Source organism: Stegodyphus dumicola, chromosome 10 (assembly GCF_044657685.1).
Source record: "Stegodyphus dumicola isolate Sdum_Otavi_A_Nest chromosome 10, ASM4465768v1".
Taxonomy (NCBI): Eukaryota; Metazoa; Arthropoda; class Arachnida; order Araneae; family Eresidae; genus Stegodyphus; species Stegodyphus dumicola.
In genome coordinates this window covers 184,951,863-184,969,453 of record NC_140777.1, presented here as the reverse complement: position 1 = coordinate 184,969,453, position 17,591 = coordinate 184,951,863, and the positions used below count along the sequence as shown (strand labels likewise).

General features: G+C 31.8%; 1 protein-coding gene across 2 annotated transcripts in view; it reads left to right on the top strand.

Annotated features, from left to right (window-relative positions):
• LOC118183882 (uncharacterized) overlaps window positions 1-17,591 on the top strand; it is an 89,811-nt gene that overhangs the window by 52,513 nt on the left and 19,707 nt on the right. The window contains exon 12 of one of the 2 annotated variants that reach the window (XM_085825990.1): window positions 5,684-5,847. The exons of the other annotated variant lie outside the window; for it this stretch is intronic. Coding sequence (XP_085682116.1) covers window positions 5,684-5,780 — 97 coding nt within the window. The 3' untranslated portion in view covers window positions 5,781-5,847. Of the gene's footprint in view, window positions 1-5,683; window positions 5,848-17,591 lie in introns of those variants that run through there. 2 annotated transcript variants of the gene reach the window in all.

Below are 17,591 nucleotides of genomic sequence, written 5' to 3'. Positions count from 1 at the left end.
CAAAATGAATTAAAAAGTTGATATGAGGAAAAAAAAATTATTAAAAAGTTCTCAGGTGTCATCTGTCCAAACACAGGAGGACCTATAATGCTGACAGTTGTATAAAAATCAAGTGATACGTTCAATATTGTTGGACCAGGGTTTCATGTATTCAGCACAAGTAGATGTTTTGGATGGTCCGTCGAAAAATGCACACTTTTCCACATCATATGTGTCATTTTGTTTGAGCCTGGTGACTTTATAAGGTTCGAGAAATTTCTGTTTTAGTTTTAGACCAGGGCCAAACTGAGTTCGTTTGATAGCCACGAGGTCATGAAGTTGAAATTTTTGTGCCTGTTTTCGTCGCAAATTATAAGTACGGCGATTTTCGTCTTGCACTTTAGAGATTTGGTGTTTTGTGTCCTTACGGAGATCGTCACGTTGCTGAATGAATGCAGATTTGATCTCCTCGTCGATTAGAGCAGCGATGTTTATGTCGTTTTGCGATTTCATTTTAGTCCCAAAGAGAAGTTCAAAGGGAGTAGAATTGATGCTACGTTGAAAAGTTGAATTAATAATTTGTTGCACGGCGGGAACATGTCGGTACCATTGCTCAGGGTTGGTTATGGAGAGTTTAGAAAGGAGAGCAATAATAATGGAGTTCAAACGCTCAACTTGACCGTTCGATCGTGGGAGGCCAGCTGTAATAAGAACGTGCTTTATTCTCTGTGTGTCACAATAGTTTGCAAATGCAGTGGATTTGAATGCAGGGCCTCGATCAGAGATAATCCGTGAAGGATTTTCGAAGACTGATCTTTGAGATTCCAGCCGACTGATAACTTCATCTGCGTCTGTAGACTTTGTCGGATAAAGCCACACGAATTTAGTAAACGAGTCTATAACTGCCAAAATATGTTTGTATTTCTTTGATGTGGTGGCAAAGGGACCTAAGTGGTCGATATGGTACGTGTGCAAGGGTGCGTCGTCTTTGTCAATGGGGTGCAGAAGTCCGTCTTGTTTGCCACGCTTTCGATTATTGAGGATGCATGGGATGCAGTTATGGATACACCGCTCAAATTTTTCTGTCACACTGTAAAAAAAAAGTTCGCTCTTTACAGGCAAAAGTTTTGTAAAGTTACAGAAATAAAAAAGTTACAGAAGAATTTCCTGTAATGGTAACAGGTTGAAAGCAAACTGTAGCGGTAACAGCAGATTTGCTTGTAACATTGCAGATAATGTTTCAGTAGCCGCGCAGAAGAATCACGTGACTGACTGGAAATTAGCCAATCAGGAGAAAAGTGTTTGTCTGAAAGCTAGTTGCAGAAAAAAACATGGCTGAATGCATGTTGGTTGTATAGCGCAGGTAAGTAAGAAAATGTTTACCAATTACTACTTGAAATATATTTTGTTCATTTTATGCAGATTATTCTCATGGACTTTGCACTGTTATATGTAGTGAGTAAGTATTTAAACGTTTAAGCTTTGCGATTAATTAATATCAGTGTTCGTAATGTCTAATGAGTTGAAAGAGTGCAAAATATTTATTCCAAATGCAGATCTAATAGTAGTATTTTGTCATTGTGCATCCGATAAATTACGCCTTCAACTGCCCTTATTATTATTTAAAACTAATTATTCCAAAATTTAATCACTGTTTGTGGTATATAATTGAAATGGTAATGTGGTTGTTGAAAACAAAACTAATCATTTTAGCGTTCTTTTCCAATCGTCTGACCAAAGAACGTTTGACATCTTTTTCCCGGCAGGCCTTGCGAGAAACGTTTATATAAACATTTAGAATTCTGAATGTAATGTATATATTTTTTTGCTTACTAGGTTTAGTTTATTCTTTTTCTAGGATTATCTAATTAGTTATACCTGGTTTATAATTCAGTCTAATATGTTTATGTACGAGTGTGTTATGAAATAAAATTACAAAAACTTGAACAACGCGGTCGAGAATCTCGTTTATTCTTTTAGTGTAATAATATTTTTTTCAGTGGTATTAATTTCTTACGAAAATATTATAATTCCAAAATGAAGTAATTATATTGATTAAAAATATGCCATATCATACTTTTTGTAATGTTTTGTTTTACTAACTAGATGCAACTTAATTATTCCATATGTTTTAATATACCAATATCAACAGGGGAAAAATGGAAATGACCTAAAATATTTTTCTAACAATTCGTTAAACTAATTATAAAACAAAACTAAAATTTTGTGCATTATTTCCAAAAATATCATTTCATTAATATTTTATAAATGACAACATATATTATATTGTATATATAACTACCATTGCATACTTATAAGTTTTTAAACATTTAATGTAGAATTTATGTTGATTTTATTTTGCCCAGTTTTAATACAGTTTTGAAGTATGATAGTCTTGTTACTAGGATAGCATGAATCTGCTAATACAAGTTTAATACATTTCTTGACAAATGTTTCTCTTATTCATGTAATATAATATATAAATCATAAAATAAGTTTTCTTAAAAATAAATTATTATTGTTTATTGGAATTTAAAACAATTCTGTATCTGTATGTTGTATTAAAAATAAAATAATAATGAATTTTTAATGAAGCATTGATTTTAGCATTAACAATATATATATATATACACATGAATAAATGGAAATGCAAGCTACTTTTCCTTACAAAACCGCCTATGAATATATACTTTCCTTTAGGCTGATAGCCTTTGCATGCTTTGCCATATTCTATCAATCCAAATGATGCAAATATGCAGAAAATTTTACTTTCTTTGAAAGTTAATACCGGAAATAAAATTCAGTGCATTTGTAAACTACATTAGTTCTCTTATAGCTTGGCATTTAATTGCCCAATGATTTACTAGTCCAAACTAAGGCAGAATTCAGATATCGTTCAAATAAAAGAAAGTTAATAAGGTCTGAATTTTAGACCTATATATGAAGATTTATTTTTTTTAAATATTATTTTAAGTCAACCAAATTAATTTCAAATTTAAGTAAGTATTCATGCCTTTCAGTAGCATTATTTTTGATATCTTAAATTAAATAACTGAATGCAATATTTCTTGTTAATAAAAGAAAAGCAATGTTATGAAAGACTAGCGAAGCAGATTTGCAAGTTCTAATTACGAAAGGTCCCATGCTTTAAGGGGTCATTTTTAAAAATACTTAATTAAAAAAAAATATTTAACGTAAAACTTCCAAACTTCAAATTCACACATGTGGAATATTAATTCTATATATTTTATCTCATTCTTATTTTATTAATTAATTTCATAGCATTTTGTGTGACACTAGTAGTAATTATTAATTAAATTTTATGCTGTTTCTGATCTATGTTTTGATTTTGTTATTAATTACGTTAGTTTACATAAGATTTAAAATTATGTAAGGTACAAAAACCTTCTGCATCTATTAATATATGCTGAAGTGAATGAAATTATGCCAGTGAAATTTTTTAAAATCAAAAACAAATTTCTGTGGAAAATTAAAGTTATAAATTCTAAATGCAAACAAAGGAGTGAATTTGAAAGTTATCAAATAAGCCAAAGTGTTGGTCATTTTTTCAGTTTTGCAGAAGAATTTTTATACTTTGCAGAATGGGAATATCATGTTTGGTTTTGTTAGTATTAATTATTACAACTGAATTATTGCAACTTACATTGCAACACGTAATTTAGCTTAAAATTTATTTGAACTTAATTTTCTAATTTATTTTGATCATGTATATTTCATGTGTCATAAGTCTTTGAAATGAACTTAATTCTATTTATTTACACAATTTTTTTAAAGAAGAAAAAGTCACATTTGTTTTGCTTAGTTGCACACGAAGATACATGTCTATATATAGAGAGAGAAAGAGGAGTTATGTTTACTTCCAGACTATTTTCCTCCTTTTATATTATAGTATGAAAATCAAGGGAGAAATTAAGCAATCAATTTAATTTTGAAGGATGTGATTACAATAAGATCATAACCAATCAAAAATATTCATGAATGAACTACTGGTAACTATCATAGTATTATTATTTAAAAGAAACCTACATTCCAATAAGAACGCTTAGTAACATAACCATTTAAGTTATCTAATAAAAGTAATTTTCATTCCTACTTCCCTATACATTGAATTTCACTCTTAGTATTGCCCACTGCTACTCCCTAGACCTCAAAGCATTTAATGCATCTGGAACTGCAATTTGTGTCTTTTTCTACAGCATGCAAGTTATCACCGTTTAGTTTGTACTGCCACGAGCAATGATCTTCAGAATTATCGTATTGCGTTGCATATTCCACCCCACCCAGCTTTAGAACCAGATTCTGAAAATTAAAAAAATATTTACATAATTTTCCCCCTTTTAATGCATTCAGAAAATGAATATTCCAAGATTTTAAAATGGATTTATCAACATAATGATTGTTTTCGTCATACTAACAAAGGCAAACTTTTGCACACTTAAGGCCCCGTTGAATCTTTCTCTTCTAACTGTTGAATATTATGTCAGCCTAATACAAACAATGATCTATGATAGTGAAAGCAAATACCAACTGCCATTCACTGTGCAATTTCGCCATATCAGCTGAATGTTCACCCTAGCAAGCATCGGACCACAACCTTCTCTAATTATTTATGTATGATCTGAGGCCTAAGGATTTGCAAGAACAACAATGAGAATGACAGAAGTTCAAATTATAAAGAAGAAATGAGATAACTTATTAGATGTTGCAATTATGTGTATTCTTATTGAAATAGAGGTTTCTTTTAAATAAATAATATTGTGATAGTAGTAGTTTATCCATGATTACTTTTCATTTGTTATATTCCTACTGTGACTGTGTCCTTTGGAAATTAAATTATTCGTTTAATTTTTCCCTCTTAATTTTCGGAAGATAAAATTAGTAAAAATAAGTGGGAATATGGCATCAAGAGCATTAGATATCCCCATTTTCTTGAAGCTGTTCACTATTATTGTTTCATCAATGATAGGCCATGCATCCAAAATCCACTAGCAAATCAGTTAGTAAGATGAAAATGACCACTATGCGGACAAAACATTTAGGGTAACTTGTTTTGTGAGCGCCTTAAGGAAGACAAACATTACCTAAATCTTTAAAACATATTCAGAATCCTGTGCTAAAAGAAAGCTAGGGGGAAAATGTTGTCCGAGTCCCAGTGATTCCTTTGGACGAATATGTAATATTGTTTTAGAAATTTAAGGTAATAAATATAATATTTTTCGAATGCTAAAACAGTTCGAGAAATTTATTCAAGTTCTGAATTCTGAATATAAGTATACTGTATATTATATTTAATAACTATGGTGGCTTCATTTATGAAAATATTTGAATATTGGCTGTTTTTGTACAATGAACCTTCTCTAAGCTACGTGATTCCTGAAAATTTTGATCTTTAAATGATAGTGGGCATCCTAGCGAAGTTATGTTTACTAATTAGTTATTTTATGAGGGATGCTGATTAAATTTAAAAAGTGATTGACTGAGGTAGCTTGTCGTAATGAGACGGTTCACTGTAATCCAATTTTTTAAAGAATTTAAGCTGTTCTTAATTAATTAAGATATTATAAAGAAATATGATTAAAAGTGTTATATAAGCACATGTTTAAAACATCTATTAAAATAATTTTTATAAGCTTTTTAAGAGCATGATTATGATTTTAAAAGAAATGTTTTTTTCTTTATTTAGGAGACATGGTTTACAAAGAGGAGAAAAACCATTCATTTTTTCCAAGCAGTCGAAACGAATTTTTATGAAATGTTTATTAAATTATGTTATTTTTTAATTAATTCTTTTTTTCAGGTTTTATGTAAAGTTTATGAATTAAGTAATAAATTATTTTTACTTCTGTATTTTAATTAGCATATTATTTGCTTCATAGTGTTTCACAATAAAATTATAAATTCAATAAACTTCTTAATTAACATGCTGTAATATAGAGAGAGCATAAAGTTTGTTTTCTGTTGTCACATGTTTATTTCACAATTTTGTATGCGAATCTCGAAATTTATAATATCTAGGAATACTTTTTTAGTATCACTTTCGAAATGGTAAATATTAAGCTTAGATTTATTACATATTATGTTTGTAAAAAATTATAGGTAAAATTAAAATGCATTAAATTTTAAGCTAAACTGAAGTATTAATTTTAGAAATAAATTTCTTAAAGGCATAATTGTATTAAGAATTTTAAGGGAAACAAGGCTTTAAAAATTAAGGTCAGTTGGCAAAGTTTTATGCTTATTCAAAAAGCATGACATTAGGTTTTTAATGAAAGACTTCTATCTGTTAATGCAAAGGAAATTATTTGAAGGTAAGTAAAAAAGTTATGCATTATTTCAAACAATAGCAGACTGTTGACGAACACTGAGTGCAGATAAGAATAAAAAAATTAGTTAGACATTGTAATTCAAGCGTATGAACAAAATTTGAATTCCTTGTAGTAACAAAATGAAGTTCATTGCTATGTTGAATTCTTTAATTTACTGAAAATGTCATTTTTTAGAAGGAGAGAATATATTTTTGAAATATGAAGAACAGCTGTTCTGAGTTCTTCATAGAAATATTTCACAAAATGTCTTTTACTGTAATAATATGATCATATCAACATGCAACATGTTTACTCATATAAGTTAAATCTAAAGCAACATGTGTCTATTTTAGCTAAAATTACTAAAAAGAAAGTTCTAGAACATATCTTATTAACTGACACTAACATGCAAATAAAACATAATATTTTTTTTCAGCTATTTTACAGGGCAAATATAAGGAGTAGCATATCAATTTGAACTTTTAAATTAATCAAAATGATAATATGAAAGGCCTTTCAATAATATCAGACATAAGTTTCTCTTCATAAAACAAAAATACTCTGCAACAGACTAATGTTACTTATTGAAAAAAGAACATTGCTGTTGAAAGCACATCTTTTAAATTAATGCTATTCTGAGGTCAAATTGACTAATTTAAAAAGCCAAACTATTATGCTTCACTTGCATATATCTGTATAATGATATACACATGAAGATATTGTTTTACTCAAAACATCTTAATTTCAATATATTTTATTATAATAAGCATCATTTTAGACAAAAAAAAATCTACTACTTTTATAAGCATATCCTTTAGTATTATCTATGAAAAATATATTCTACACACATAATTACTTAATGGGATATTAGAAGGAAATAATCTGAAACCTTTACAGATACAACCATTAGAATTTTACGTAAGAAAAGTATCTTCTACTCACATAATAACTTGCTATAATAATACAAGTAAATAACCTGTAACGGTTACAGATATATCTGTTGAGATTTTACATGAGAAAAACATGTTCTTTCTACATAATTATTTGCTGTAATATTACACGCAAATAATCGTTAACCATTACAGATATATCGTTTGGGATTTTACATGAGAAAAATATGTTCTTTTTACATAATTATTTGCTGTAATATTACACGCAAATAATCTGTAACCATTACAGATATATCGTTTGGGAATTTACATGAGAAAAATATGTTCTACTTACATAACTATATGCTGTGATATTACAAGAAAAAGATCTGTAACCATTACAGGCAAAACTCTTGTAATGTTACAAAAGAAAACACCTGTTTCTGTTACTCAAATAACCCATGGCATCCCAGTTTCCATGAGTTTTCTTAGTAACTTTACAGATTTTTTTTTACAATGCAGATTTGGGATAAAATATTCATTGTTTAAAAGTTCTTGAGTGCGGATTACGGCGAAGTGGCCTCGTTCGTGAGCTGTTTTAATGACATTTGCCTGCATATCCTCAGGCACCACAAGTAAGTCAATGCCATGGACGTTTTTGTACAGGAGATTGTTCTTAACGAGAAAGTTATCATACGAAGGCGTTGTTTGAAGGAGTATTCTAATAGCCGTAATATGCTCGTCGGTTTCTTGTGCTTTGCGAAATTGGAGAAGGACAATGTCTTGGATAGTCATGCAACATCGACTGCGACTGAGGGCATCCACGTGAGCCATCTTTGATCCGGTACGGTGCTCAATTTCGTAGTCAAAATCCTGGAGATATAAAACCCATCGGGCTATTCTCGAATTGAGTTCCTTTTTATTTAAAGTTTGCACAAAAGCGTTGCAGTCAGTGATAATTTTAAAATGTGAACCAAGGACGTAAATACGGAACTTTTTTACAGCTTCAACAATTGCAAGGACTTCGAGTTCATAACTGGTGTATTTACGCTTGTTGTCCGATGTTTTCTTTGACATGTAGTAGACAGGGTGAAAGCTGTTATCGTTCATAGATTTTTGTAGAAGGACTGCCCCCAAGCCATCGACGGATGCGTCGGTATGGATTTCGATAGGACTCTTTTGATTAAAAATACTTAAAACTGGTTGTTGAGAAAGCAAATATTTTAATCTCTGAAATGCGGCTTTCTGATCAGCATAAAATTGAAAGGGGGTGTCCTTACGAAGGAGATCACTAAGGGGTTTTGCAATGCTAGAATATGAGGGGATGAATTTCCTAAAATATCCCATGAGACTGAGAAAGCGTTGGACGTCTTTCGTACTCTTAGGTACGGGGTGGTTAATTACAGATTTTGTTTTTGAAGGGGAAGGAAAATGTTTACCACCTTCAACCATATGTCCAAGAAATTCGATTTTTTTGTGAAAAAATTGACATTTACGAAAAGTAACTTCTAGACCATATTCACTAGCAACTTTGAGTACTTGATTGAGACGATGAATGGCCTCATTTTCATTTTTGGCGGGAATAACTACATCGTCCATGTAGGGTAAAACATAACCTTTGACAATTAAATCACGAAAAACATAATTTATAAAGCACTGGAATACTGAAGGGCAATTTGAAAGACCAAATGGCATTCGAAGAAACTGGAATTGTCTGTTGTGAATTACAAAAGCTGTATATGGTTTACTTTCGTCCGCTACTGGCACATGGAAAAAGCCGTTACGTAGGTCAAGAGTACTAAAAATTTGCGCGTCTTGAAGTTTATCCAAAATGTCATCAATAAGAGGAAGAGGAAAATGATCCTTAATTAAAAGTCGATTAAGTTTCCTATAATCGATGCAAACACGGGGTGTACCGTCTTTTTTACGCACCACGAGAACTTGACTGGCATATGGAGATGAACAAGGCTCAATAATTTTAAGTTTCAACCATTCATTTATTTGTTTGTCAACAATTTCCCGTTCAACAAAAGGAAGGCATCTAGGAGGGTGAAAAATCGGTTTATCATCGGATAGAGTGATATTAAGTTTAATATCTGTCGTCTTTGTTTTATTTGGGACATAAGAATTCAGCAAACGTTCTGCCGCAGCACGAGTTTCTTTGGAAACATTGGAACCAATATCAAAAGCTGGAACATCGTCATTTATTGCAAAAATGAAAGATTCAGGAGCAGTTTCAAAGCATTGCTCGGGAGGTTTTGAAAAATATATACCGTCTGGTGTAATAGTTAATTTAGCATTTTTAATTACGTCACATCCTACAATAAGAGAAAATTGCATAGAATGATTTGGAACAACTCTAATATTAGCCGGAAAGTCCTGATTATCAATGTTGATAATGGTTTGAAAATAGCCAATAATAGAAATTTTCGAGAATTCGAAACCAGTTAACACTCCAGAATTACTTGAAAGTGGTGGGGAACCAAGTTGAATCCGTGTGTTTTCGTTCAGTAATGTGACCTCACTTCCAGTGTCAATTAATCCAGAAACTGTGCTATTGAGTATAACGACAGTTTTACACATATTACTGTGAGAGGTTTGTACTGTATTTACTTTGGCAGGTGGAGTGGAAGTCTCATTTGATGTAGTGGGGCGGCAATCCATAGATTTATGTCCAAAACGACCACAAGTTAGACACTTTGGGCCAAGAGAACGATTAGGACAAGACCGTGAGAGGTGTCCGACCTCATTGCAGTTAAAACAAGTTTGTGGTTTAGTTTTAGATGGACCAATATTATTAAATTTCGTGTCGTGTTGTTGGTCTGAATTTTTTCGTCCAGTACCACGTCTGGGGCCATTATTTGTATTTTTAAAATTTGATGGATGAGAGATATTTGTATGTCTAGTCGTAACTACAGATTCATAAGTGCGTAGCTTTTCCTTGAATTCAGAATATGATTTTGCACCGTAGAGAATAATTTTATTGGATGGTGTACCTAGTATTCCTTGAATGGTATACTGAATGACAGAAGCCTCGTCGATAACACCGTCACCACGATTCGCAATTTCGCGCATTGCGATAAAATATTGCAAAGAGCTTTCATTCGAGCAAATTTTTCTTCTTTCGAGTTGTTTATGAACTTCAATAGAAGTAATTTTATCGGAGAACTCATTAAGTAATACTGTTTTAAACATGTCGTACGAATTGAGATTCCGTTGTGAAAACAAAAAAGTTTTAGCAGTACCCACAACAAGTCTTTTCGCAAAAACTAATTTTTGCTGGTCGGTAAGATTTGGGAATAATTGGAAATTATCCTCTATATCGTTGAAAAAAGCACAGACTGAATAGGAATCATTGCCTGAAAAGTTTCTGCAAGTGTTTGAAAGATCTCTCAAAATAAACCATAAGTCATGACTCATCTCGGTGTTCGCCATCATATAAACACCGGAGCGACTCGAATTCAAATTTATTACTTCCGCGTCAGAAGAAACAACGCGATTTGGGCTTGGCGCCGTGGAGGGAGGGGAAGGGGGAACAGAAGAACTTAGACCTACAGGCGTCAGTGCACTGTCGGTGTTTGAAATTGAATGATCGTCATCGGATAAAAACTAACATCTAGGGAACTGTGAAAATCCGTCAGATTAGTAATGCACGCTCTGTTCTATTTTTAACCTTCCAACGCAGCTGTCTTTTCAAAAATCGTCTGCGTTGCTAAGGCAACATGAAGCAAATCTAATTACAATTCTAAATAAAAAAAAACTAAATAAATAAATAACTATTAAATCTGTAACAATATGAATTAAGTAATAATTAATAATAAAGCAAAGTGCATGCACATGCATACACCAATATATCGTACAAAACTATGATTGGAAAACTGAGACCATGAGTTCGGCTATCGAGGGATGTGTACAAGTTTTGAGTGCACGTGTCCCCCAAAACCCGAAGGTAGCTGAATGCAAGCTACTCACACACATTTGTAATTTAAGTAGTGTGTGTGTCAGCTCGCTGTGAGTAATCTAACAACACTGAATAAATTATCGTTAATTACTTAGCAGTAAACATTTAATTTTTTTCTTCGTTGATATGTTATTTTATTATTATATATTATTATTTGCCGATATACTGGCCGGGCCGCGTGAGTTTGACATCCTTGATCTAAAGGGTGTCAAAATTTACAAAAAAAAAAAAAAAAAAGCTTAATATTCATTTGTTTACTTTATTAAACATTTCTTTCAATGTAAGTTGTTTCGTTTTTTATGTGATAATACATTCTCTTTAATTCTATAAACAGACATAATTTCTTGTTCAGTTACAAAGTTCCGCTTTCTTGTTCAGTTACAAGTCCTATAATTGCTGCGTCGAGAGTACCGACTAATTTGTCAATCGAAATTTTTTCGTTTTCAGTAACCTCTGTCACTTTCTTCGCTATCGGAAGCGAATTATAATGACGAGGAATTTGATTTAAATCATATCAAAGACGGAGTACATCGAGATGAAATACTACATTTAGTAAGGAATTAATAAGCCAAATTAAGTAAAAAAAATCTGCCCTGAAGATAAGGATAGTGCTGACAGATCAACTTCCAATTCATTGCGCGCCGCCGTGGCATTAAAGATAAACAAACGTTAAAGTTTAGATAAACAAAGGATATGCAATTATCCATTTTTTGCATCAATTCCACTTTTTGTTTAATGGACTTCGAAACATACTTTCGCTTTGTAGATCCTTTACATATTAGTAAATATATATCAGAAATTCTATTTGACATAATCGAAAGTTCAAGCTTACTTTTATAAAATTGCTCTAACAGTCTGCAAAAAATAATAAGGAATAGCGCAATCCGCAACATTAACTGAATTAGATAATTTTAGCTTAGCTTATACCGTCCGTTATACATTAAACGTGCATTCGTAAACGTATTTTGCGCACACGCACATGGATATTCGCAGCCGTAAAGAGGTCTTACGCATGCGTCAAAAGGACGCATGCGCAGAAAGTTTGTAGCTTTGAGGTCCAGATTATGGGTGTCCGAATTAACGACTTTTGACTGTATATCGTATTTTCGTGTTTATTACTGTATTTATATAAAGAACATGTTTTTAAACATATATAAACATTTTTACCAATAATTGTTCAAATTAATGATAAGAATTAAAAAAGAGAAGTATAAAAGTTAATGCTGGAGTTATATATATCATAATATTAAATACTAATATGAAAAAAGTATGTAGATTTACTTAATCACAACAATAACTAATTGTTTACAATTCATTCTATGTAAATGGTTTATCATCTCCATGCAAACACTACACTGTGCGTTATGTGATTTTTGCCCAGCAGAGCTTTCTCCCCGATATTGGGCTGAAGGGGGCATTTTCGGAAAGTGCTTTTGATGCCATTTCCCTCTTGGCGTCAAAAAATTCCTCCTGAGGATATGTTGATTTTTAACGATTCAAAATGGCGGAAAAAATTGCGCCAAGTGCCGCTTATCTGAGTTTTCCCGAAACGTCAGTCATGTAAACATAACTTGAGACAGACCAAATATATGGATTACAGCATGAAATAAAATACTGTACTTTGATATACTAGAACAAAGGTGGTGAACCATTTTGGGGCCATGTGCCATTCCATTTAAGATATTAAATTAGAATTATTCATAAGTTACCTCAAAATGCTTAGATCTGAAAACTGAAATTTGTTTAAGGATGAAAGTATTAAAACTCACCAGCAGTCTGCAATAAATTTAAATTCGTTTAGGCAAACATTAGCTGCTTCAACTTTGGCATATTCTTTGCCACGTAACTAGTAATATGATTAGCCCAAACAATTGAAATGTCAATAAATATATACAGTCAAAAGTCGTTAATTCGGACACCCATAATCCAGAATGATCTATAATTCGGACCTCAAAGCTAAAAACTTTCTGCGCATGCGCCGCGTTGACACATGCGCATAGGAGTTTACGCGTGCGCGTTAGACCTTTTACCACTGTGCATATGCGTGTGCGCAAGCGCAGAATAAATTTTTGCGTGCACGTTTTATGTATATGGGACGGCATAATTTAAAATTATCTAATTATCTATTTCAGTTAATGTTGATGATTGCGTTGTTCCTTAATCTTCGAATTGGATCCGGCTTATTATTTTTTGCAGACTGTAAGAGCAATTTTATAAAAGTAAACTTGAACTTTCGATTATGTCAAATAGAATTGCCGATTCTGGAGCTCCCAAAGGATCGTACAAAACGAAAGTATGTTTCGATGTCCATCAAACAAAAAGTGAAATTGCTGCAAAAAATGGATAAAGACATGAAGAATGTGACAGAGAGGTTAGTGAAAACGAAAAAATTTCGATTGACAAGTTAGTCGGTATTCTCGACACAACAATTAACGGGAATTGAACAGCGGAACTTTGTAACTGAACAAGAAATTGTGTCTGTTTATAGAATTAAAGAGAAAGTATTATCACATAAAACGAAGCAACTTAAAACAACTTACATTGAAAGAAATGTTTAATAAAGTAAACAAATAAATATTAAGCTTTTTTTTGTAAATTTTGATACCCTTTAGATTATAATTGTTCTTTATTTCATAAATTAAGGTTTCATATTTTTAATTTTAGAATTCCTGCATGCCATCTTTTGAGATTTAAACTGATGATCTATAATCTGGAAAAATCGATAATCCGGAATTGCCTAAGTCCCGACGAGTCCGGATTAACGACTTTTGACTGTATATCATTTCTATGGCAATATACGAAAATGTTATACCTAGGTTATTTAAATTACAAAGTATTATTTTATTGATTCTTGATTTAGGAAGTAATATTCATTCACGTGTCGACTGTGACACATATGCCACAGGTTCGCCATCACTGTAACCATGGAGGTAGGAAGTAAGATGGAGTCGCCCTAAACAAGTTTCTCCGTACCCTGCTCTGAAGCACCGGCGATCCCTATGTGGTAACCAAAACATTGGATCATTTACCATTGAGTTCTATGGGATTTGACGCGTTCGGGTGTAAATATTTTGTAATTACGTCGCAAATATACATATAAATGTATATATTTTCTTTTCTACAACACTTCAGAGTCCTAAGTATGTGAAAACAACATATTTTTAAACAACATTTCATTCTGAACGGAATTAAATGCCATACTTTTCACAGGACAGTTTTCTCAGAATGGTTTAATTTGAATGAAATATTTTCACAAGTTTTCGTTAATTACATTAGAAAAAAAAAATTACATTAGAAAAAAAAATTAAGGTAATTCGATTTTATTCGGTTAAGGTACAAAAATTAAGATCCAAGTTTATTGTATTATTAATATTAAAATTATGCATTATTTCTTTTCTATTTATAGAGCTTCTTCCTAAAATACTTTCTTAAATATGACATGATCTTTTGGCTTCTTTTAAATCGAAAAATGTAAGTCAATTTATAATTAATGCTCTATTCGGTTCATTTTAAATTAGAGAATTATTAGGAATTAGCGAAATACTTTAAATAAGTATTTCACTAATTCCTAACAATTAAATAGGTATTAAATAGTATTTGACTTTCTCTGAACATTTCTGAAAGGGAATAAAATAAGCTTTTTTTTTTTTTTTTAAGTATTATTTAAAACTTGTAACTGAGTTATTATAAAATGTAAAGGGAATATTTCTTTTAATTATACTTATCAGATTTTTTTTTTTTACCCTTCATTTCAACAATACATATTCCAAAACTCTTTATTACGTTCTTAAGTGCGCATCTCATAGCATTTGCTTTACAATACCTTTTAACAGATTGCTTTCCAATACGAACAATTCTTGCTTAAATAGTTTTATAACGTATTTGTCAACAGGATTTCAATTTAGGTTTACAATTTAATATTAAGGTTATTATATATTTAGATAACATTTCTAATTATTATAAATTAGATAAATTTAATCATTAGATTTCCTCACAGTACTTTCACAGTTGTTTATAAGTGAATAAATTCTTCATTTCAAATACATTTATAAATAATTTAATGAATGTTTAAGTATTTTGTCAAAGGCAGATACATGCTTTTTGCAAGCACATGCATAAATACCCATACATATTTCCTATTTATCATTTCCGGCATGTGCAAATCTTTAATTTCTGTGCATTCACTATATTTTTCGTGTAAAGTAATTTACACTAATTTAGCATACACCCGAAAGTTTTACATAAAAAATATATATGAATATAATTTGAATGAAAATTATACGTATTATTTTTAATACCCACTCAAAGGTCAGTTTTTCTTCAAAATTCCTCCACGATGGCATCTCTCTCTTTAGGCAGATAGCCCTTGCATGCGTTACTCTATTTAATAAAAACTTAATCTGACCTATGTGCCTAATTACAAATATTTTAACATACATAATTTTATATTTACATTTAGCCATCAGGTTTCAAACTTTTCAAATCTTCTAAAAAATAAATTTTGGCAGATCTCTTTTAGCAATTTTCTTAAAATCTATATTTTTGTAGTGCAACAGCTTAGAATTTTATAAAACAAATTCATAATCAAAATCGCTGTTGTTAGTTATTGAAAAATAACCAAGATGTGATTTTTGCATAAATGTCAGTAAACTATACAAATTGCTATTATCCATCACACTATGAATGTTTCTTTCATGCGAGAGTGTCCCTTTTTCGATTTCTATGGAACTGTCGTGTGTCGAAATGCTATCAGAATCTTGTCAAGCGAGCTTCTGAATGTAAACAAAGAACACCCCGTCTGGTGACCCAAGCTTCAAAGCAGTGCTTCACTTCTAGCGCGGAATGGCCCCTCCTCCCTTTCCTACCTCCATGACTAGAACCATGTTTAAGCATGAATAAAAGTATCAAAGCTTTCACAGACAATCTGCTTCATCAGTTGGAGCTAGAATGGTGGTTTCATCATCTACTTTGTCTTTTTATTGGTTTCTTCAGAGTTGCTATACTCTCTAATAATTTTGTGCATCTCCAAATCAGATGATGGTGGTTCAGTGAGTTCACTAATTTTAACACTTTTTCATTTTTAACAATATTTTAATTACTATATACAGAGCGTATTCTTAGGCTGCCGCCTTCAACATGAACAAACTTTATTCTCTCACAACTAAGCGAGCAACAGCGCCCTCTAGCCTTTTTCTTCAAATTACACAACACTCCCCACCTGAACTTGGTGGAGAGTTCATCTTTCAATAATATATTCTAGAATATTCAATTAATATTTCGACAATAAATCCTGGGGAAATGGTTAAATATAACAAACATGCATACATAATTATAAGCACATAAAATTTTACAAAGCATTAAATGATACCTATCAGCAAGGTCAGGAGAATCAAACCTAAAAATACAAAATACAAACATTAGTTAAGTTCCATATTATATAACAATTGTATAGGCCTTTTTAAGGTACCAGTAGGTGTTTTAATTATGCAAGATCTTATTTTACCATCTCTGCCTGGCATTAATTCCAAAATTTTATTTATCCCTATTGTCCAGAGATTTCTGGGATGTTTGTCGTCATGAATCAAGACAATATCGTTGATTTTAAACTGAGATGCGTTAGAGTGTGGAGGACAAATATTGGCAGATCTCAGATTAAAAAGATACTCTGATCTCCAACGCTTCCAAAAATGATTTAAAATATCTTGATGGTATTTATATCGTTTAATAATTGAATTTCTTGATCCAATCAAATTATTTGATGTTATTTTATTAGCAGGCAGAGATAGTAATCGTCTACCAACCAGAAAATGAGGTGTTAGTGAAGGAGATTCATTGGGATCGGTAAACACGTAGGTAATTGGTCTACAATCAATCATTGCTTCGATTTCAATGAGCACTGTTTCAAGCTCTTTCACAGTAAGGGATGATCGGCCAATAATTTTTTGCAAGCTGGATTTTATGGTTCGTACCATATGCTCCCAAAACCCTCCCTACCATGGACCCTTCTCAATAATAAATTTCCAATTTATGCCTCTAGCAGAAAATAATTCTTTCACAGATGAATCACTCAAAGTTTTGAAAATATGTTTTAGTTCTTTGTCAGCTCTTTTAAAAGTCTTGGCATTATCGGAGTACACGGTGGTACACAGTCCTCGGCGAGCTAAAAATCTTCAGAAAGCTAGCAAAAAACTTTCAGTGCTGAGATCAGTTACTATCTCTATATGTAAGGCACAAGTGACCGCACACGTTAACAACAGCATGTAAACTTTACCTTGCCTGTCTTTCGTAAAAAATGGACCGGCGAAGTCCAACCCGGTCACAGCAAATGGAGGCGACTCTTGGATTCTGTCTGGAGGAAGCAGAGCGATATCCTGTACCCCAGGACGAGCACTATATCGTTTGCATATCACACATTTGCTGATGATAGTCTTAACACGCAGTCTTCCCTTAATGATC